The 23,113-nt window shown below is 44.7% G+C and overlaps 1 protein-coding gene across 21 annotated transcripts in view; it reads right to left on the bottom strand.

Moving 5' to 3' along the window:
• Nucleotides 1–23,113, bottom strand: part of FBRSL1 (fibrosin like 1) — a 501,797-nt gene that overhangs the window by 355,722 nt on the left and 122,962 nt on the right. For all 21 annotated transcript variants that reach the window (XM_039724311.1, XM_039724325.1, XM_039724314.1 and 18 more), the window contains exon 2: nucleotides 11,610–11,810. In XM_039724311.1, coding sequence (XP_039580245.1) covers nucleotides 11,610–11,804 — 195 coding nt within the window. In that variant the 5' untranslated portion in view covers nucleotides 11,805–11,810. The remainder of the gene's footprint in view (nucleotides 1–11,609; nucleotides 11,811–23,113) is intronic.

Below are 23,113 nucleotides of genomic sequence, written 5' to 3' on the forward strand. Positions count from 1 at the left end.
GTGGTGATCTTCGTACAGAATTTAACAGTTCAGTACATTGCTGCAGTCAGATAACTCTGACAAGCAACAGCACTAATTCACAGAAACTCTGAGCAGGGCAGTCATCACATTAACCCTCTCCTACTTTGGTCAGTAAAGCTCTGACTGTAGGTCTGGTTTTGCTCAACACACCAGTATCAATCAATAAGCAATAACTCTACCCAGAAAAGCAGATTTGACCCTGGCAAACCTGCTACAGAAATGACTTCATGCTTGCATCAAGCAGCAGGAAAGGAATTAATCTCGCTGGCCACAATGCTGAGTACCACTCTTACTCATGCCTGACTGCATGACTTTTGTTTCCTATGTTGTGATTTTTTTCTTTTCTGTCTGTGTGAGGGTTTTAGTCACAGACTGGCACCTGCATTAAGGAGAACCATCCCACTCAGCCCTCCATCCTGGAGTGAGCCTGGACTCCGTGTGCCTCTGGTTATCTGTGGGTGATTCTAGGGATTGCCTTTGCTTGTTCCCATCACTCCTGAACAAACATGTTAATTCCTGCAAACAGCCCCTTTAAAAGACACCCCCCTCTAAAGAAAAAAACCCTTTGCTAATGGCCTATAATGGGTCTAAATAAAGCCTGAGCTGTTCCTTACTCATGCATAACTTCATTGCTTCTATTCCCTTCACACCCTGCCCGCTTGGCATAATTTGCAGAAGGGTTTTAGCATGGACAATTGAAACACCCACATGCTGCCTGAACTAAAAAGCTTAATCCTAGAGCCCCTTTCTTCCTGTGTGATAGCTAAACGTGGCTTTTATTTTGATTACACAGGTCCCATCTGCACTGTCAGTTTCAACCCATGAAGACTGAACTCCAACCATAACCCTGCACAGATTAGGACAGCATCTCGCCCACCACAATGGCTAGAGAAGATTTAAAACCTGGCAGAACTCCAACCTTCACATTTCATATGGCCAGAATAGAATTCCCCCTAAAATTGCAGACTCTACATACAAAAAACCCTAAGTCACCACACCCGGTAATTAATTAGCACACACCGTGCACTCAAAATCAGGACGTTGACAAAGGATGAGCAGGGGCCACAAGGAAAAGTTGGCAGCTTCTTCCAAGACCACACAATTCCATTTGGGTGCCATGCCCTGTAACAATTTTAATCCATCTTTCTCTTTAAGCAGAGACAGCCCTGCCACTGACGATGATGCGACAGTGACAAAGGAGGGCTGAAATTCAGACCCAAATTGTTATTCCCCTCAGCTAGGCAGTTATGCACAAGAAACACTGCTTGTAAACACTTCTTTGTCAAACACTCAATTACAAGCTGTTTTATGAACAAAATGAGGCAGTGGCAAGGAAAGTGAGAGACGAGAATGGGGAAGCAATCCCTAGTGGCTCCCAGGCAAGACACCACCATGGCCCAGGAACATTGCAGGTGACACTGCCAGCCCCTCTGACAGAGGGCATGGACACGTGGTGGGAAAACACCAAATCCAGCTCTGCAGAGTGGGGTTTGGGTTTTGAGGACCTCAGCTTTGCTCAGCTGTTATGGTTCTCTCCTATGCAGTAAGGAAAGGATAACTGCTTTATTTTTATATCGTTGCTTTTGGCAGTCTGAACCAGGAAGAAAAGGAGCATATGTACAAATGTGGAACAAGTTCAAAGCTCTCAGTTCAGGCAACACTCACAATACGACTCTTTTTGTCATCCCCATTTACACCTTTATACACTGAAATTGCTCCACGGGAGCTAAAAAGTTACTGGAAACTGGAACATTAATTTTTTTTCATGTTAAAGCTGCAGATGTACTCCACAATGTCCAGCTGAGCTACCTCCAGCTTCCATCCTAAAAGGACTGAAGCTCTAACTCCAAAGAGATACTTCTGACTGACACTACAGCCAATAAATGTCATGTCAAATTACAAAATATTGCCCTATGATCACTTGAAAGCTTTGAGAACCAAGAGAAAAACAACTTCATGAGATCTAGCACCACTTTCCAGGAGGCTGCAATGTTCCAGCATCACAGGGTTGTTCATCATGGCACTGTTAGTCAGGCTGCCCTGGACAACACCCCCTACTTGATCCATTACCTCCTCCCTGGATTCTTTTAGCAACATTATTCCAGTGGATAAGATTTCCTCTGGAAAGGGGTTTTTTTTCCCCTTGTTTTTACTATTTAGTTCAATGAGTCAAGCAGAGCTGTAAGAGGAAATGTCAGAGAGCAAAGTGAAAGCCACTGCTAATCTTCAGCTTCAACTGGCAATGGAGCTGCAGATGAAGGAAGAGTTGAGCCTGTGCTCCTTTCCCTAGAGCTGAACTGAAACCCTTTAACCAGAAGAAAGTAGAATGGGGAAGAAAACGTGAAGATAAAAGATTTGGTTTTAAACTGAAAAACCTGCACTTATTTACACAACTTTAGACACCAACATTCAGAATCCAGCAGCTACCCAAGGAATGCTTTGTAATCTCGACAATTCCAACTGCAGAAAAAAGCAAAATTGAAAGAAAGCTACAAGAAAAAACCCACCAACTTTTGCATTTAACAATAACAAGAGTTTACAAGTACAATTCCTAAAATTAACACATGAAACCTTGCTAGAATTTCTTTTAAAATAAATTAATTTCAAGGCTCAACTTCAGAAAAAATTTCAAATCAACTTGGAGTGCTAATAGCGGGAAAAACCTCCATACAGACACAAGATATTTCACCTATTGAGTTAAAAGATATGTACCCAACTACATCTTAGGACTCTCCCAACCAGTAAGTTTGGAAGAGCTTTAAAACTATCACAAACCCCTGCTGGTTTTAGTTAATATTGATGTTTCTTTAAGACAAAACATAAGGGAAAATAGGCTGATTCTGCCAAACCAGTTGTGCAATGGCATTCACCTGAATAGCTACTAATAACCTTGCTTGAAGGAAAAATGCAAGAGCTTATTTTACCTAAGAGATGCCTTCAGAGATGTACTCACTCAAGCTGTGTATGCTCTCAGCAGCTGGTGTAAACCATCCATCAGGCAGGAGGCAGAAAATTCTCTCCCTTAAGAATCCACCCAGAAAGAGGCTGAGGGATGTGGGTAATTCACTCAAGCTGTGTATGCTCACTAAACCATCCATCAGGCAGGAGGATGAAAATTCTCTCCCTTAAGAATCCACCCAGAAAGAGGCTGAGGGATGTGGGTAACACTGCCCGAGGCTGCAGCCTGGGAGGGAGAGGACTGAGAGGTGGAACACAGCAGAGCTTTGAGGCTTCCACAGGGAAAGCCAAGTCAGCTGGGCCAGTGCCACTGATGACTTCAGGCAAGGACTGGCAGCTGCCAAAGCAATCCTGGCACACTGGGTATCCCTGCAGCCTCCTGCAGAAGCTGAGATCCACGGCCAGCAGGCAGCAAGGACAAGTTCTGCATGAGGAAACTAACAGCACCTCATGAAAAAGGTATTTATCCTGCCTCAACCACGTGTGACGCTGGGATGTCATTTTGTTTGTTTTAAATCAGCTCTGATTTAGACTGGTGTGGCGCAGATGGTTTAGTCATCACACTGAGAAGTGTGCTAGGAGAAGAATATTGGCTGTCTGCATCAATTGTGCTTATTTCACACCAATAAAAATACCTGTGATCATCCCAGATATCATGCAAACGTGGTGCAAGCAGAGGAACAGGGGCTATAATTAGGTAACAGTAATAATATATATATATATAATATATAACCTAATTATATATAATATATAATATAATTAGGTAATTTGCCTCTCCTGCAAAGTTAGCTAAAATATTGGGCAGCTAATGCTTAAGACATGTGGTGCAAGCAGAGGAACAGAGGCTACAATTAGGTAACAGATCCCAGCCTCTCCTGCAAAGTTAGCTAAAATATTGGGCAGCTAATGCTTAAATCAACATGAAGTCATCTTTTAGATGCTTCTTCTCCAAATCAGAAGAACAACATCCAAAAAGACTGTGGCTCCTTCAGGGTCCTAGCTCCTCCTGCAGCATCCATACTCAACCTGGGAATAATGTCTCTACACATCTCCCAGGACACCTGGAACATGTCCTGGCTCACAGCTATGGAGAGATGTACAATAAAAACCTCCAGCCAGGGCTCTGAATCTATTCAAATAGCCCACACTACTCCATTTTTCAACTTGCTAAAATCACAAGATCCAACAGAAGTGCTTTATCTTGGTACCTTCCACTTCCCCCCCAAAAAAAACCACAAATAAAGTGAGAGGAAGGAAGAAGGAAAAGAGAGGACTTAGTGCATTGTGTCAACCAATTATATTCAACAGAGACAAAGATACAAGTGGTTATAGCTTCCTGTAAATTACTTCATGTAATTAAATCCCCTTCTCTAAATTACAGACCATTTAGCTCTTCTTTTATAACAATGTAACCAATGACCACCACCAACCTTTTTTATAGCATCTAATGCCACATAAGTTGTTAGCAATGAAATTTCCTTTTTATTTCTCCCTTTCAAAAGAAGTTGCTGTAATGAGATTCATTCACAGCTACTTACAGACTGTCATCGAGAAGAGAGGATCGCCTTGTTTCCCTTTATTCTGCTCCTCTCTGAGGCTGTATTTAAGCAAATGTGACCTAAAGTCCTTATCAGTCATCTCAATGCAGGTAGAGAAGTTAAAGGTGACCAGCAGGAGTTTTAAAACATGGAGCTTTTAACTGGTTTGATTCTCCACACACATGTAACATCACTTCCTAACACTGCACCAGCGTGGCTTAACTATCCTCCTACCACTTGAATTTTCCCACCTGCCTTAACTTTGAACAGGAATATCAGGTTTGCAAGCCCTGTTTGCTGGGGATGACTCCTGCCTAATGAGAGCTGCTTCCCCTGGATTGTCCCCTGTAGGAAATTCCTAAAAATGTGCAATTCCAGTTCCAGATCCCTGCTCAGCCAGGCTGCACTGGGGCTGCAGCTCCTGCTCTGCTGCATGGGGAGCCCAGATGGAGGCTGCAGTCACTGCAGACAGCCCAGCACAGGCAGCACTGGTAGCATCCAGTGCTTTCATCACCAAAATCTACTCCAACACGTCCTAAAAGTGCCAGCAGCCATCTGCAGGCCTGACCACCCTGCTGCTGCCCAGATGCTGGCAAGTGGGAGAGGTGAGTGGGGACAGATGGGAATTTTGGAGCAGAGGAAAAGCAGGGACAAAGAAAGCAGAATTCAGTGCTGCAGGCAAAGCCTTGGGGTGTAGCTGTGAGCACAGCATGGTTATGTGTAACAGCAGCAGTCTGATCCTTAAACACACAGCAGGGAACTGAGTGAACGTGAACGTGCAGGGCACTCACTGCAGCACTGCATCCCCATCCCCACGGGCCCCAAGCCCTGCCTGCTCTGACACCCAGGAACAAATCCCCACTCAAGAAAAGCCCATGGCACTGAAATTCTGGCCAGGTGAGCCAGCCCTGCCCAACCCAGCACAGGCAGCTGAGCCTCTCTGAAAGAATCAGGAGAGCTCTATGAAAGCAGAGACAAGTGGGGCACATGGAGCAGCCATCCTGGCAAAGGAGGGTCAGCTACAAAAGGGGAACCCACTGGTACACACAAGCAAGTGTTTCACCACTCAGTGAAAAAAAACAAAGCCACATTCTCTTATATATCACACTTCCAGCAGCCAAAACATGCTTTACATCACTGTTCAGAAAATAATATTTGCAGTGTAGTAAAATCCAGCATACTGTTATGTTTCATGCCTCAGCATTAGTCTAAAAATAATTGGACACCCTACAATTCTAATGAGCAAGATCTCTTCCATTTATGTTTCCCTACCAGAACTGCAGAGGGTTTTGAAATACATTTTTTCTGGCTTAAGCAGAGGCCGCCTCCTGTCACAGTTCCCAGAGGGTTTATGGCACTGTTTTGCACTACTCCTGAAGCAGTGTGTTACAGAAATCTGTTATGGAAGCTGTGCTCTAGCTCTCCAAAGGTGGCTGCAATCCCATGATGAAGTTACCTGTGCCACAGCTATAATGCAGACTTTAATGGTCTAGTGTTGGTACAGCATTTTAAACAAACTGCACACACTGCAAAGTTCTCCCTCTGCTGCAGAGCAGGCTCTGCAGCCACTTCAAGAATCTTGATGAATTCTTGGATAAATTTAGCAAAAACAACAGCGCTTCTTTGTAATAGCAGGGTTTCATTTGGGAAATAAACATCCACTTTTTATTTACAAAAGATTTTTCCTCCTCCTGCCACTGCTGTGCTATGCCCACTGCTCCCCTCTACTTTGATCCAAAAAACAGAATACCAAGTGCCTAACCAGGACTTAAAGCAGATTTTTAAATTAGTTCCTGACAGTGCAAACAGATTGCTATTGATTGAAATGAGGCTGATTTCAGGCCTTGGATTAGCAAACCTAATGCCTGGATGCCGTGCTGCCCATTTCAGCGCTTTGCACCGTTGCTCCCCAGTGCATTCCCCGGCAGCTGTGCAGCCTCTGCAGCTGCAGATTAGCTCAGAGAGCAGGGCAGGGCCATCTGCTCAGCCGGAACAAGGGTTCCTCCCAAATCCCCGGGGCCAGGACCCTGCCCTACACCCTCCCCAGGAGCTTTGGAGCAGCCAGGCTGCTCAGAGGTTCAGGAGGGAGTTGGTGCTTGGGAAGGTTTTGCTGGAGCCCAGCACTGCAGCTCACCGAGCCCGGTGACCTCCACTCCAGCCACGTCCACTCTGGATGGAGCCAGAGCACTGGGGGAAGCCAAGCTCTGGTTTTCCTGGCCAGACAGCCTGGCCACAGGTAATGGCAGAGCTGCACACAGGTAATGGCACTGCCTTATCAGCCCTGCTCTCCCAGCCAACACTTTTTTTTTTAAGCTCTCCCTGCTTAAAAAAAAATCGGTGCATGAGCTTTCATGTCCAAATTGTACATTCTTGTACTTACAAAGGTAGAAATGGATCCTGCTTTTAAGCAACGTTTTTCTGATTAAAAGAAAATGGACTTTTATTCCTCTTGCTTTGTTGTTTAGTTTCAAAGAAGGTTTAAATAACAATATCTGCTAACAAAAAGGGTAACATCAATTAGAAACAAAAAGAAACTAGTTTGTATAATTTCAGTGTTCAAAAGCAGTGAAATGCAAACACCAAAGCAGCACACACCAAACCAAACCAATCACCAAAACCCACATTAAAGGCAACCTTTCTTCTTTTTCTTTTCTTTTTCAGTAAGCTGACTGCCTAGAATTCACTGGGTTTTAGTAGCTGAGATACTGAAGGTAACAGAATAAGTTACTGTTATATGTAGACCCTCTTAGACACAATTCAGCTTCCAAATGCTACATTATTAAGCCATGGAAGAATAGGCATATCCATGTCCTCTGGCTAAAGACAAAGACTCCAAAGGTTATTTTTCAGACTCACTCTCCTACGTGGCTGCTGAACCTCAGCTAAGAAAGGGACATTTCAGCCTCTGAACCGTGCACCACTGAGCACACACTGCCTCCAGCCCACCGGCAGCTTCAAATCCGAACATGATAAATACTGTTTACCATTATCTGAAAAATACAAGCAGAACTCAAGCAGCCTCACAGTCCTATTGCCCAACTGCCAGCATGAGCAGTAGGATGCCAAGGGAAATTTTCCACAGTATTTCATTATGCAGATGAGTTTCCAGACCTGTCTTGGGAAAGGCCCCACAGCCTTTCAGTACCACCACCAGGCACAAAATGGGGCCAAGGGTACGTAAATGCTTTGAAAAGGAGATATCAATTTTCACCTAGACATCAGATGAAACAACGTGCATCCTGGATGGAAAAAATGACTTAGTGTATCACCTTTAGCTCAGATCAGCAGTAACCCAGAGCTCAGCCCTCCTGGGGGGCAGGGAGGGTGTTACAGCCATTAATGAATGTTGGATAACGAGATGATGAGCATCACAGAGAAACCACATGAATAGGTAATCAAACTTGTTAATGCAATTTAGCAGTTCCAGTCCAGCAACACGATACATTAATCACCAATACACTCAGCATTTTGGGGAAGGCTGGGGAGTGAATGAGGCTCGGGAATGAGCTGTGCCTTCCCTCCCTCTCCAGGAAGCTCTGCTGAAGTCTCAGAGGTGTCACGCCTCCGGAGCAGCACGACCCTGTTAACTCCCCTGCCCTCTCCTGCAGGCTCCAAACCCAGCAGGCTATTTATGAGCACTAAATACATGCTGCACCACCCTGCTCTCCTCAGCTCCTCTGAGGCTCTCCCTCATCTCGGGTGATTTAAACAGTGGGTGAGAAAAGGAAGGAGGAGGTGTAAGACACTAATCTTCGTGACAAATGACTATCTGCAGAACACTGTGTTATTACAGCCACATTTAACAGCTAAATATATTCAACACACCATGATGCTCCCGAGCTGACTAAACAGAGAGCTTGAGGTTAAGCTGACTGGAAATAACAGCAACTCTTTCCTATTAGCCACAACTCTTTTCAGAAGGTGGTCATTGTACAGAAAGGGCAACGTGTCCTACAGGTGAGAAAAAAAGGGAAAAAAAATCAAAACCCCAACTGTTCTACATCCACAGTGCTCAGACGTTCAAAGGAATAAGCAACTCCAAAAATGAAACCAGAAAAGAGAAGAACAGCTCAGCCCAGACTAATCAGAGTGACTCAAAGTTCAAAGAGTGACTCTCCAAAAACTAGAAGAACAACAGAGGAGACATAAGGGAGCACTGGAACTGAGGGGTTTCATCATATATCTACCTCTTACTTAATCTAATCAAATTATACATCCAACTCTTTAAATCCCTTAAAGGGGGTGATAGGCTGCTCTCCCCCACCAGCACTGTCTGCAGTTGTGGTGGGGATTCCTCTCCCTCACCCACTGGGTTGGCTTTGGACATGGCCTTTGGAAACGACAATGAACTCGACTTGCAAGGAATGCTCCTGTGCTGGAGGCAGCTGCAGCCTCTCAGAGGGGCTGGATTTACTGCAGGCTACACCAAAACACCACGGCTCTGAACACTCTCACTCCTTGACATACCTGATGCTGGTGACTGCAAGAGCTTTTGCTGATCCCCACTGCAGAGCAGCAGTTTCAAGTCAGCGCCTTTCCCTGCGTACATGTGTTGACAGCAGCCCCAAACTCTGACAAATCTTGGACTAAAGGACCATTTGAAATGCCTTTTTCTCCCTCTGCTTAGTTACAGCAAGAGATAAATGTGTTTGAATGATTTTTATACACAGTTGGGAGTAATAGGCTGGAAAGGACAGATTGGTTCTTGCAGCCCTCTCCCCATAGCCTGAGGTACAGAACAACCAAATATTCAGGAGCAATAGCAATCTGGATGCTTTGTCAAATGGAGTGAAGTATAAATCTAATTTTCTACACAAAGCAGACAACCTGGCAGTGAAATCAGCTTACCACTTTGCACCTCTCTACAAGGATTAGCAGAATGCCATAATTATAATGCCCAATTTGATTTATTAGAGGAGGCTGCATAGAAAAGATGACAATTCAGTAGCATTGTGAAGAGAAGGGATGAGAGTAGAAGGGAAGCTTCAAATTGAACAGCAATTTCTAAGCAACATCTCAATATAATTAGCATTAATTATAGTAAGTTATCCAAAATAGGTATAAATCTATGTTTAATAACCCTGAGATGCAAAATTCACCCCCCAAATTCCAGGAAACTTAATATTACAGCAAATTTGTCCAGACAGCTTGGCAGGAAATGCCAGAATTCTAGGTGTGAATTTTGTGATTACTAAAAAGAAAAATTATTGAATTTGCATAATGAGCTTGAACTAAAAATAGCCTAGTTTATGTACCTTAGATTTTGCTGCTACTTTCATCAAGTTTACAAACCTCCAAACTTGTCTGGTTTTCACAACTGTATCAGCTAGGATAATAGCAGGTATTCAAAAAAATCTCCCTTTCCCACAAGAGAGGAATTCTAAGTGTGACGTATTTAAAGAGGCACCATATATTAATGAGTCACTCATCACAGGTTTTCTTTTATACTCTTTGTGCAAGCTCCTCACTCTTTTTAGAGTTTGTTACTTATCCTTACAGGTTTTTAAAAAAATATTAAACAATGGAAGTTGAATTCAGGTTTTTATGAATGTGGCAGCAAATCCCCTATTTAACCACTGATGGCAGCCAAATACTATTCAGAATAAATAAGTAAAAATGTCCTCATTGTCCAAAGCTGAATTACCAATAAGCTATATATTTGGGAAACTAAGGCAGCAGAGTATGAGAGAAATCAGGGTCTGCCAGTGGAACAAAATCTCTTACCCCAGAGGCTTCAGTGAAGTGCCATGAAATCCCTAGTGGACACAGCTATGTGAAACAGAGTTTTAAATTTCATGTAGAAGATGTCTTTTTTAACAACCTTTTCCTCCTGAAGGAAGGGGGAACCTCCCCACTGTCTCACACATCCACAAATATGCAATTCCCTGCCATGCACTGGATTTCCTGCAGTGTAATAGAACTGAAGAAACAACTTTCACCAGACCATGAGAATTTCTAACTTAACATGTGATGAGCCCTTCTAAATCAATATGCTGAAACACAAAAGAGTGTGTGGTGGAGAAGTTATAGGGGAGGGTTTCATGACATAACCTTCACCACATTTTTAAATGTTAAAGCATTGCCAGTCTGAAAAAACATTTCCAGTAACTGGACAATTCAATCTTTGGCTGTCTGGCACACACATAGGATTAGTTTCACAGAACAGAAGGTGGCTCGAGTTAAACAGCTCTTTTTCTGCTGGAGAAATGGAGAATAAAACCCACTTTTTCATCTTAGTGTGTTTCCTAGCTCGGACCAAATGCTGGAAGGTCAAGTACACTGGTGTTCCCACTGGCTGCCACTTGGCACCCTGTTAAGGACAACTGGGAAAGTGTCCACGGAGAGATGCTGCTGTGCCACGGGGATTGCCAGCCATGAATGCACACTAAGTCACTAACAAACCTCCCTGCTGAGCAGCAGTTAAGTGATAAAGAGCCTGCCAGCCTCAGTGCCTTTTCTTTGTCACCTGCCCCCCTGCACACGCTGTGGCTCAGATGGAGTCTCTGGAATAATTCCCTCCAGCATCACAATTCTTCCTTCACTAATGCTCTACCACATTTTAGAAGGAAAACTAATAATGCACAGGAATACACAGGAAAGACTGCCCAGAGCACAGCTTCCTGCAAAATTACTTTCCACTTCTAAAATACTCAAACAGTCTCTCCTCCTCAACTCTGTTTTAGGCTAAGTCAAGCTCCAGTCATGAGATGGACACAGAAGCCTGCAGCTTCCAGGTGCACACTGCCCAGCACAAATCCTCCAAAGGAGGTTACAATCTGATCTGATGGATGATTCCCACTTGTGTTCAAGACCATCAGGGCCACAAATCTACTGTATGAACCACACCACTGCACTGTCTCAAAGCTGCAGGCACCAGGGAGATCTGCTCCTGCCTGCATTTCTCACTGCACCTGGCTTATGGAACCTGCCCTCAACACAGGATTTATGCACTTGGCCACAAATCTTCATTGTTTTCACCAGCACAGGTAACCAGAGAAGCCAATTACATGGACAGCCTCACCTACCAGCAAGGCCAACATTTCACAGTGCCCAAGGCCAAGAGAGTCTCTTCATGTGAGGAGTATTCCCTACCTGTTTGGATAGCTTCAAGGGGAGTTTCTTCTTCATCCGCTCCTTGCCTCTGTCTGCCTCTCTCTCTGAGCTCCCCGCATCGTTGTTATGGCCATTCTCACTTGGCTCAGCAGATACACAGTTCTCAGATTCTCGAGGTTTCTTGCCTGGATGCCTCTCCCATTTCTCCTTCCGCTCCTGAGGCTTTAGTGACATGTCCTTCTGTAAAAGAGATTAAGAAAGAGAATTGTGAGTTCTTTATGTTCTTTGCAGCTACCTTTAAGCATTAAGCTGTATAAATACTGAATAAAACCACAAACAAGACAGTATGTATCTTCCAGAGATGACTTAAGATGAATAATTAGGCATGCACAACACAAACAGTAATTTTAGATTACATTAGGATGAATATTCTCCAGGTTATGTGTTTGAATAATTTCAGTGATGCTGAAACTGGATATGAAAATGAGCTCACTTCAGATTAACTCAGAAACCATAGTCAACAGCACATGAACAAATCAGCATCCTGAAGGGAAGCCTTCAACTGTTCAACTGAAACAGAGGTGGGTTTTGTTTTGTTTCTGATCTGAGAAGTATCAGACCCCCCTTGGGGCTGACAGTCTCTGATTCACAGCAGCATTCATATGGAGAAAGGCACTTCTAAAGCCCTACCACAAATTCCCTGAGCCAGAGAGATCAATGGGATCCAAACACACAACAGAGGTTGAACACTTGGAAGTGTTAAGTGTCTGCCCCGAACCAGGCTGTAGCACACAATCTAAGCACAGTTTAAAAGCAGGTATGTCGTGTCATAATGATTAACACTGGAAGTGAGATCAGAGAAGGGATTGCTCTGCTATCCCTGGCATCTCTGAGGACTGGAAGCTGAACTTCCAGTGACAGTGTACCAAACTCTCTCTATGCACACCGTGTGGAAAAGGAGTTGAAGAAATAATATGACAAATCACTGTGACATTGGGTCTCTACAGCTAGATACATTTGTCCCTTATGTCTTTTATTAACTCAAGAATAAAAACTGAATTCTTATGGGAACATTTTGCAGGATATCTATTCCTATTATTTTTAATGTGACGTAAATAGATTAGGAAATACCCTAAAAGCATTGCTTATTATGCCAAAACTCAGCCCCAGATATTTTTCTAAATGCCTCGCTTTTGACTCAAGCAGTTACATGACAGGTATTTGTATCTTACATGAATGGAGATCACAATACAACTGCTCACATCAATGCACACACCTTCAGTGCTGCAAAAGAGCTCATGAAAATCATTAGCTTTCCAGTCTCTCAAAAACCGAAGCCCAACAAAAAAAGAAAATTAGGAACTGGAATGAAATGCCCTGCTGATTGCTCCAGATTACTTCCTCCCCCTCTCCTTTAATTAGTGAATTGACTGCCTCAGTGTGCAACATGCTGATTCCACTCCAAATCACTCACTTGTTTAGAGTTACCCTTCCCTGGGAAGTGAGATGATGCATTGGCACTTTAGGGTCACAGACACACTGAAACTAGAACCAAGGCAATAAAATAGAGCTGTTTCAATTCCAGCCCAGGCTCCCAGGGAATCAGCCAGCACCCAACCCCTGTGCAGCTTGCACAGGAGTCCTGTGGGGCTGGAGGCTGCTCTTAGGGAACACACAGATATATCAAGTTGAAAACCCCCAAAGATACAACTCTTCCACCAAAATTAAAATAACTAGCATTGTCATGGAGGCACAGAGCACAGCTCAACTTGCCAAGTCCATTACCAGGGAAAGAGCAAGGAAAACACCTGTCTGGCATTATTATCTATGAATGATAAAGGAATATAAATCACTGTGAACTTCTCACTTTGTTTTTTAGTTTAAAGATAACATTTTAAAGTAGCAGTTCAAGATGCCAATTGAAGAAGGTCATATTGTGCTGTTTACTGGGAAGCTACTGAGATAAAAATCAAATTGCTAATCTTCAGTAACTAATCAAAAACTTGTCACGTGGAAATGGCATCTGCTAACTGATGTTCAGCAAAACATTAGAAACAGGAATCAGCACAAACAGGCACTTCTTCACAAAGCCAGATGCAGCTTGTGATGTGGCAGCAGGTGCAAGGAAGGTGCTGCATGAGGTGACATGGACCCCTGATGGGGGAGAAAGGAGCTTGGGGCAGGGAAATGCCACCACCTGAGAGCACCAGAAAATCATGCACTCCTGGCTTGAGGGGCAATATTCATTTCTAAGGATGCCTTCAAAGCCAATAAATTACCTTTTTGGTTTAAACTCTATCTAGCTTCACATGGTGGTTGGGCCTCTGTTAATGCTTTAGGGAAAGTCTTCCCTTGGTACCCACAGCACATTCACTGCAGGTTTTCAGATGATTCCTTTCACCACAGAACTGGTCCACAAATCTCTGTTTTTCTCCTTACTGAATCCTACAAAATTTCCTACTTCGAAATGCAGCTTTTCATCCCTATTTTGTCTGGAGATTTAAGGCTTGTCTCATCGCTGAGCTACTAGCAAAATTAATTCATGAAATACAGTTATAGCTGGATCAAAGCCAAGGAAATAATTCATTCACTTGTAGTGCCATCCAAGAATCTCAAGCACTTTCCAAACAGCCATGAATTAAGCCCCAAGGCTGCTCCTGACTCCAGTGGGGGGACAGTGCAGGGAGACCTGGGGCAGCCACAGGGACAAAGCCACGTTTGTGTGACAAGAAAACCTACTCCAGAGTCCCTTTTCTCCCTGCTTCAGCAGAGGACACAGCCCACAAGAGTTTTCCCTGGCAAGGCAGGACACTGAACTCAGCATGTCCTTGCTGACAGAGGGTGACAGCAGGCACTGCTAAATGCAGACCTCTGCAGCCTCAGGCACAGAGCAGGAGGGGGCTAATGGGGTTTCTGTTCTTGCCTCCTTTGTTTCCTTTCTATTTCCTCTACTAAAAGAGCCTTCCAGTGATTGCTCTTTTACTAAAGTTTATGACCTCCAAGTTGGGGACCTCACTTAGCACAAGAGCTTACTATTTTTGGATGTGCATCTGTGCTTGTGCACAGGCAATTGCTGGAAAATTTAAGCACATCCAGAATATACAGTACATCACAAGAGGGGACATTTATTGATGCACCTTGACTGGTGCATTGACTGGACTTTCAATCCAGAAATCCCAGCCTGCAGGTGAGACTGGCCTCCTGACAAACTGCCCCACTGGAGCCTGCCCCCAAGGCAAGCCCAGAGCAGCAGATATTTTCACCCTCTGCACATCAGGTAAAACCTGCAGATTCACACAGTGACAGTATCTGAAGTCAGACCACACAGTCAATAGGTCTTCACATCAGCCTTGTGGTTTCTGGCCAGCCCAGGAGCCTAATGATGTGACCACCTTGGCTGTCACAAAGGTGACAGTGCAGTAAATCCCCTTCTCCAGGGAAGGCTGGTGGGTCCAGGCCCATTCTCTCTTCTCAGTTCCAGAAACAAGACTGCTTAATCTTGCTCCAGAACACAGAAAACTGTTTTGCTCCTTACTACTCATTGCTTCCAGGACTGTCTCCTACCTGTCCTCACTTCAGAGTTTCTCTGACACCTTCCAGGGCAGGCTACAGCCTCTCCATCTGCAGCCCAGACAGACAAGGGGCTGCAGATGGAGTGCAGATGGTTCTAATTGGCTGCATGGCTACAGATAAGGAAGAATTAGGCCTTTCTTCAGAGCCTCTTTCCTGGCAGTTCCTCCATGAAACACACGGATTCTATCTCCCTATTTGTTTATTTGGATGTACAGACACCAAGGAACACTTCAGCTGAAGATGGGGTTGTGGCACCTCCTCCAGCTCTGCCTGGAAAACCTCTCACAGCAGCAGCTGTGAAGAGTCGCTCACAAAGACCCTGGCAAAGGCTGGCAACCCAACAGATTTTGGGAGTCCACTATAAAAACCTTTGTGATTCTTTTTCCATCACAGTCAGCCCAAGCTAGTTATGCAATTGCATCTCTGCTTGCAGCAGATCTGGCAGGAGCCCTCAATCACTTGGAACACTCCTTCCTGAAAAGCCATTTTTCTTCTGTCAGCAAGGCACAGCTGCAGTCTCCAAAGACACTCAAGGTACACACTACCCAGTTTATAGGCAAAGCTGGGAATAATGTGGGTGCACAGCCCTCAGCTCCAGAATGAGACTGTTCTTACCCCTAAAATGCCACAGCAAGACACTTCTGCACAATGGGCTCCATGTTTTCTGTTTGATCAGGAAATAATGGTCAGCCCTGGAGGAGCCTGGCACAAGCTCACATCCCACAGCCATCCTCTGGCTGGAGTTATCACTGCCTGTTTGCTCAGCCCAGCTCAAACTCGGCCTTAATCCTCTGAATTTACACAGCTCTGAGATCTCAGAAAGCGTGCAGGGGAAGGCTGTGGTTGTAAATACCTTTCATACACAGGGAACACTTAAAGAGCCTGAAGAAAATGTCCAAAACCCACACAGCCAGATGAAAACCCTCGAGTCTGCTGCTGGGATGCAGAAGGTAAAAAAATAACACCTACAGATAATAAAATAACTATCCTTAGCCCTTGAGCGTCAGTTCAAAACGCAGCCCTGGTGCAAAATCAAGTCCATTACAATCCCCCATCCCCAGGGCCCATTGGACACTGTGAGGCTCAGCCAAGCACTGGTTACACTCCATTCCTGCCAGACTGCCTCTGCCAACTGCACAAGATTATATGGGCTGATTTCCCAGAAGGAAGACAGCCTCCAGCTTCTCTCTCCACAGCTCTTCACTGCAGCACTTATTCCTTAAGTTGGGCAATGTGAAATATCCTACCGAACATCAAACAGGAGAAGGATCCACATAAAGGAAATAAAAAACACCACAGCCTCCGAAACTGACCCTGCTTGCCCATGTTTCTGCCTCCAGCTTCTCTCAAAAAATTGCAATGGAAAAGCCCCTGAGGATCTGAGCACCATCTATCCTTGTATCAACTTTAGCATGCAATTAGCAGTAGGGTTGTCAATTGTTTAATAGTTCAGGGAGAGATCCCAGCTCAGAAAGGACCTGAAACAGATTTTTAAGTAGGTTATTTTTTAAATATTCCCACTGACCTAATATTCAGTTTATAGAACAGCACCACAGAAACAATTGCTGACAATGTTCTTGTGCTTTCTAAGCAGACAAAGCACATTACAAATACAGACAGGACTACTACTAACACAAACCTACCATTTATTTGCATAAAGGGAACACAGGAGACAGTAATTCAAATGGAAAGATAATAGTGGAGATATACATGAGAAAAGTACATGAAAGACTAACTTTAAAGTGTGGATTTGAAGACAGGTCTGTAGAGAGAGAGAAACCACTGCAAGAACAGGAGCCAGCACAAGAAGAGATGAATAGCCAACAGGCAAATGAAATGAGATTGAATAATAAGGAAAGAAAAAAGGGATAAGAAAGGACCACTGAAGGGCATCAGGGAGGACCACACCAAGGTGACTGAATTTGAACTCAGCAGGGTGAACAGGCAGCAAACACAACTGGAGACCTCGAGAATTAGTAGCAGCACATTTAAGAGTGGGAGAGGGGAGAAGCCTGAGCTGCGGGCAGGGTTTGCTGGCAGAGAGGACAGCCAGGGGCAGGAGTGTGGAACCAGGGCTGGCCCACAGCTCAGCACTGGGGCTCCTTGCTGGAGCCCCAGGGCAGGAGGCCAGCCCAGGCTCACAGTCCCAGAGCCCTGGGCTCTTTGGGAAGCAGTCTGCTGGCATGCCCAGCCGCACAGCTGGATTTCCACCCATGGGCAAGTTCTCACTTCTCCTGTAATAGAACACACACTTGTTTGTTTTACTTTCCAGCCCTCTCTTCTCCCCCACTGCGAACTTCACTGCAAACATAACTCAAGCCCCCCCAGCCTCTCAGCCAAAGACACTAAAGCTGTTTTAAAAGGCAGAAACAAGAGTCAAGATTTGAAGTGACTTTTTTGTTTTGACCCGACATTCAAGCAGCGCAATCAATATCAATTAAAATGATTGCAAATGAAATCCTTGCTTGTTTAACCTTGGACTGCAATTCTCCTTTCACAGCTGACATATTCCAGATGAGTTTAGGTCCTGCTTTTTAAAATGCATCACATTTGCTCTGACCCTGTCACATGCTTAGCTCAAGAATAAGATGACTTTTTGACAAGACAGATTTGGAAATGTTAAGACATTTGAAGCTGACACTGGTTTTCAGGTTTATGATACATGATTTAACTTAAAAATACAAGTGGATGAACCAAGAAACTTACTGTAATTGAAACACTCAAATTTATTACCAGAGGATATGTTCCTGTCACCTATGAATAGCTGAAGAGCAAGCTGCTATACTCTGCTGAACGCCCACTTGTTATGTCTCCCAAGAATTAAGACCTTTGCTTCTAGAACCTCAAAGACACAGTACCAAGTACAGAAAGCTTGGACAAATGTTACTTCAACAAAACATAGTCAAAAATCACAAAAAGGAAGGTCAGTTCACTATTCTTTTAAACGTATTTCAATCCACGTTGAATTTACAAGGCTTTGATTGCTCTTTTTGTTTGCCCATGACCTGAATAAATAATGATACCGTGCTGAGCAGTAATTGTTTTTAAATACTGAGGAGAAAGGGGGTGATACTGTTCCCTTCCTTTTCAGTGACTTGTAGCTATGATATTTTATGGAAAATCTCTTTCTAGGATTTTTCCCCTCCTGAGAGCTGAAGCCCTAAAAAAAAAAATCCTAAAAAGAGATTTTGCATAAAATATCATAGCTAGAGTTACTCAAGGAAAAATCAAGTCCTCCCCTTCCTAGTAGGAAGAAGGAGTAGGAAGTACCTGGAAACAGAGTGTTTAACACTCATTTGTGGGGACAATAAAAATAAGAATGCACACACCTTCACTTTAGCAAGGGGCCAAGGAAATCCCCACAAATGCGAGCTGTCCACGTTTTTGGTACAAACCCTCGTCCACCATCACCCATGGGGGAGGTGGATACACAAAATCTCCCGTGTGAAGCTGCACTCCAGGGGCAGCCAGGCGTGACTTTCTCCCTCTCCTCCAATTTCCTCTCAGAGCCTGCGGGTGCCTCGCTGCAGAGAACTGCACCATCCTCCTGGCTGCCTGCTCACAGACACTGCACAGCTATTAGGGCTCCCACAGGTGCTCGCTGTCCATCAGAAAGGAAATGATCCCATTTGAAGCCATCAGTATTTCCTCCAGTGATGGCAGTAAATGCCCGACGAGCGCTCACAGAATTACTGTCAGCGGAAAGTGTGTCAGAGAGCAAGGGAGCTTAAATGATTGAAGGGAAGCTGGGGCACCATTTTCAGGTAGGTGAAATGAGGCATATTGCAAGTGCAGCCTGCCCAGCTTTTACAGGCTGCAGGAGTGCTGAAAGGTGCTGCTGCCCATGCACCAGCAGGCCACCCTGCCCAGCTTCCACTGCAGATAAAAAGTACATTTTGGCTGAAGCTGCTCGCAGCCAAGATTGGGAGCTCAGCCTGCCTGGTTTATGTAGTGTACAAAGGAGCTGGAAAGAGTTTGTGCCTGTCAGGCAGCACCTTCTCCAGCTGATTTGATCGCTGCACTGCCAGGAGTGAGTGCTGAGCACACCCTTCCTGCAAACTCCCATCCTCACAGGAGTTCCTTCCCAAGGGACCCATCAGGAATGGCAGTAGCACCACAAGTGAAAGACTATGCAAAAACATCCCCATCTTGAAGAATGTCACCTGGGGCCATCCATCTCAAGTAACTTCCACAGGTGTCCAGCAAGTAAGCAAAGTGACACAGCCAGGCACACACTCCAGGGCCAGTGTTTTGGGAAGACATTCCTCAAGTGTGCCAATATCCAAGGACACTGCTGAGCCCTCACTGCTGACAGCCAGCAAACGCATGCTTCTTGACAGAGCAGCCTTTAAACACTTAATCTGAACGAATTTTCCTCTCCCCAGATTATTCAAACAGGCACTCCTTGAATTCAAACAGCTCCCACCAAGTGGCAGAATCTGGACCTGAAGGAGCAGCTCCTTCCCTAAAGCCAGATGTGGCATTTCATCCCTCATTTCCAGTCTCGCCTGGAAGGTAACACAACCCCCAGTCCCCAGCTGGCCCTAAGCTGCCAAAGGAAAAGGCAGGGAGATCCTACCAGGACAAACTGGTACAGCAGCTGGATGCATTCATCATTACCAATTTTCAGCTAAGCTAGTCAGATAAAACCAGAAACACATTGTTAAGTAAAAATGCCTCCAGCCTATTTATTACTATAGACAGGAATGCTTAGAAATACTACATCTCTCTTTAAAATTAGGAACAAAAGGAGAAGACCTGACTGCTTCTACCTCTGCTGAGGGGGATGTCATGCTTCCATGAGCTGGACTCTGGAAATGGAGTTGAGCCAAGCTGAGGCTGGGCAGATGGACTGGACACATGGCTCATTTACCAAAGGCAGGGGCCTAAATTGCTCTCCTCCATCTCTGCTCCTGCATTTCAAGTGCTGATCTTCACAGTGTGAAATACACAACAACCACAGTATGATTGTCCTGACTCCCACGTGCGTAGCTTCATACTGAGACTGAAGAGCTGCAGCTGTAACCTTAGGTAGCTTGGTCATGACTTCAAGAACCTCAGCCCGATTTCTCAAGTAATTCAAGGCTTCCACTTGCTAAATATGAAGTTTTTCCCTATTTTTTAGGATTCCACCACACATTCACTTAATGGTACATACTTTTAAAACACAGCCATGAAAAATGTGCTGCTCTTCAGGCAGTAGGACCTAGAGCATGGAAGCTCCAGACAAATCTCCCACAGTGACAGCCTCAAACACGTTCACTCTACCAGTAACTGCAGACACTTAGACTCTGCTCCCAGCCTACACTCTTTATTGCCACCCTGCAGGAAGGTGCAGCTCCCAGGGGTGCTGCAGAACAGAGGGGTGAAGGCTCCTCGGGCTGTGAGCTCTGCAGTTGGGCTCAGCCAGGGCAGACGAGCGCTCGCTAACTCGCTCCTGCCAACTCTGCTCTAGGGGTGAGAGTCTCCAGAAATAAAAACAGCCACATCCTCATCCCCCAGTGCTGGCTGCTTCATAAATTCCTTTATATTTAAGCACCATGACACTAGAGGCATTTTTTTTACCAACTCTGCAGTTGCCCTCAGTGGTAGGCAACAATTTTCAGTTCAGCTGTCATGAGCTCTAGAATGTGTATTCAACAATTAGTCCTCTGGTGGTTTTCTTCTGTCTGGGAAACAAACAACAAGAAATATAAATGGTTCAACAAGAGGAAATATGCAGAAGCCAACCTCCTCCAGAAACAGCTGCCCATAGCACATCACTGCAACCTAAGGGGAACGCTCTGAGCAGGATGACTTCTAGCAGAGAGAGATGCCTTCCTAACTGCCTAAATGTCAGATGTGCTAATGGAGAAGCCCAGGACAGAGCACCTGTGCCACCCTGGCCACCCCTGCTCTGCTGCTGTGCTGCTGGAGAGATGCACTGAGCAGTGCAGCTGCCAGTGTGGCCAGCAGAGATGTTCTCCCACATCCAGGGGCTGAGCACAGCACGTGCTCCTGAGCAGCTCTTCCATAACTGGTTTGCTTGAGCAAACAATGAGCAGCCAAATGTTTCAATATATCCTCAGGGCTTCCTAGAATAGTTTCAAATAGTCTGATATCTGTGGCAGAGGCAAAACATTCATTTATATCCTAGGCAATTGCTGAGAAATGGGAAGCACTATAGTAGCAGGCAATTTTAATGTGTTCTATGTTACAAAACATTTTCAGTCAGAGAGCTCAAAGGTCATTAATAGATTTTCATATGTTTACAGACAGCAGCAATTTCAAGCTCTGTAATTTTAAAACTGCATGTCAGTCTCTCAACTTCCAGCTGTTATTTTAACATTAGATAATGAACACAATGCAAAGGTTACACAATCACTTGAACCAGCTTACGCAGTAGATCCAGTCACACAAATAATTATTAAATTCTAATTACACATATATTATCACTCTTATTAGAACAGCAGGGCAAATCCTCTTTTAGAGATAGATCAACAGTTTAGAAAAAGAGGCCAGCGAGGTTATGCTTTTAGAGCTGCTCTTCTCTCTCCCCCATCACCTAAAGCACTGCTGATTTATGAGTCTCAGAAATAACACCTTGTTAACACCTCACCAGTCAGTGCACATCCAGCCACCAGCTTCTGTTTTACTTGAGTCCTTTATAGATCCCTAATACAGACATTGATGCCTACTTAAAATATTCATCCTTGATCAGGGGAACAAAAAAGCATTTCGTGGTTACCCAGTATCCTGTTTAAATACGCTGTTTTTTCTTTATACAACTACTTTGATACTGAGAAGACATCCTCCAAAACTTAGAGATTTCTCCTAAGGAGAGTGCTGTTATCTAAACTAAAGCTTTGCAAGACATCAGGGTCCCATAACATAGATTTTTATTTTACTGTAATTTTGGAGCAGATGAAATTATTGTAATCATCTGACTCTTTTATCATGCAGCCAAATGAGCAAAATCACCCAGCTGGTGTCTCAGGGAAATTTTGGATGTGCACTAGCAAACTATCCTCTTACCACATAAGAAATTCAGCAGATTATGTTTTGCTCATCTCCCTCATTTTTTTTTCTCTCTCCATTCCCAGGCAGTGCAAAGTGTAACTCGCTCTGGTTTATTCTGCCCCAATCCAGCTGTCAGTCACACAGCATGTAACCTCACTGGGAATCGAGGAATCTCATCCCCAAGACTCAGCTTTGAAGCAGGACAGACCAGCAATGTCCCTTTGTGTGGCTGAGGTCTCCTGCAGTGACAGCAGTGCTACCCTGGCAAAGTGATGTCTCTCTAATCCCCAGTGCATCCTCAGCCAGCCATGAATTTCACACTGGGAAATTCCAGGCTTTGACATTAAATAATTCCAGCTGGGATTTTCAAAGGATAAGAGATAGGAGTCCAATCCCATCACATTCCAATAGGAAGCCCTTAAGGTTTGGTTTATTTTCTTTTTAAGAAGGAAACCCATATTTCATTCTCATTTCCAGCCTGGTTTCCTCTGGGACATGAAATTGAAAGCAAGAAAGGGAGGGCAAGTGCAGTGCTAATGGGAAGAGAGACTTCTGAGAGACTGACAAATGACACCACCAGATCCTGGCTACATCAGCTTGCAACGGGCCATGCAAGCAGGAACAGATAAATCAGCACATCCATTACTGCTCCTGAGCAAAAGGAGCCTCTGTACTCTCCCTGCTCAGTCCCACTTGCCATGAAGGAAGAAGTAGCCAAGCAAACACCCACCGAGGACAGCAGACAATCAAAGCATAAAAGCAAACAAACCCAGCAAGCTGCAGGAGGAGAACATGTGCAGCATGGGAATGATGTGATCCACTCAGCCAAGCATGTCAGAGCCAGCCTGGGGCAGGCAGAGCTGCCAGGACAAAGAGCCACTGCAGAGACAGAGCTCACACTGTCACCCACTCCACGCTCTCTCCCCAAAGCCAGAGCCAGTGCTCCAGGTTTTCATCAGCTTTCACACTCT

This window comes from Passer montanus, unplaced genomic scaffold (genome assembly GCF_014805655.1).
Source record: "Passer montanus isolate IOZ18808 unplaced genomic scaffold, ASM1480565v1 scaffold53, whole genome shotgun sequence".
Classification (NCBI taxonomy): domain Eukaryota; kingdom Metazoa; phylum Chordata; class Aves; order Passeriformes; family Passeridae; genus Passer; species Passer montanus.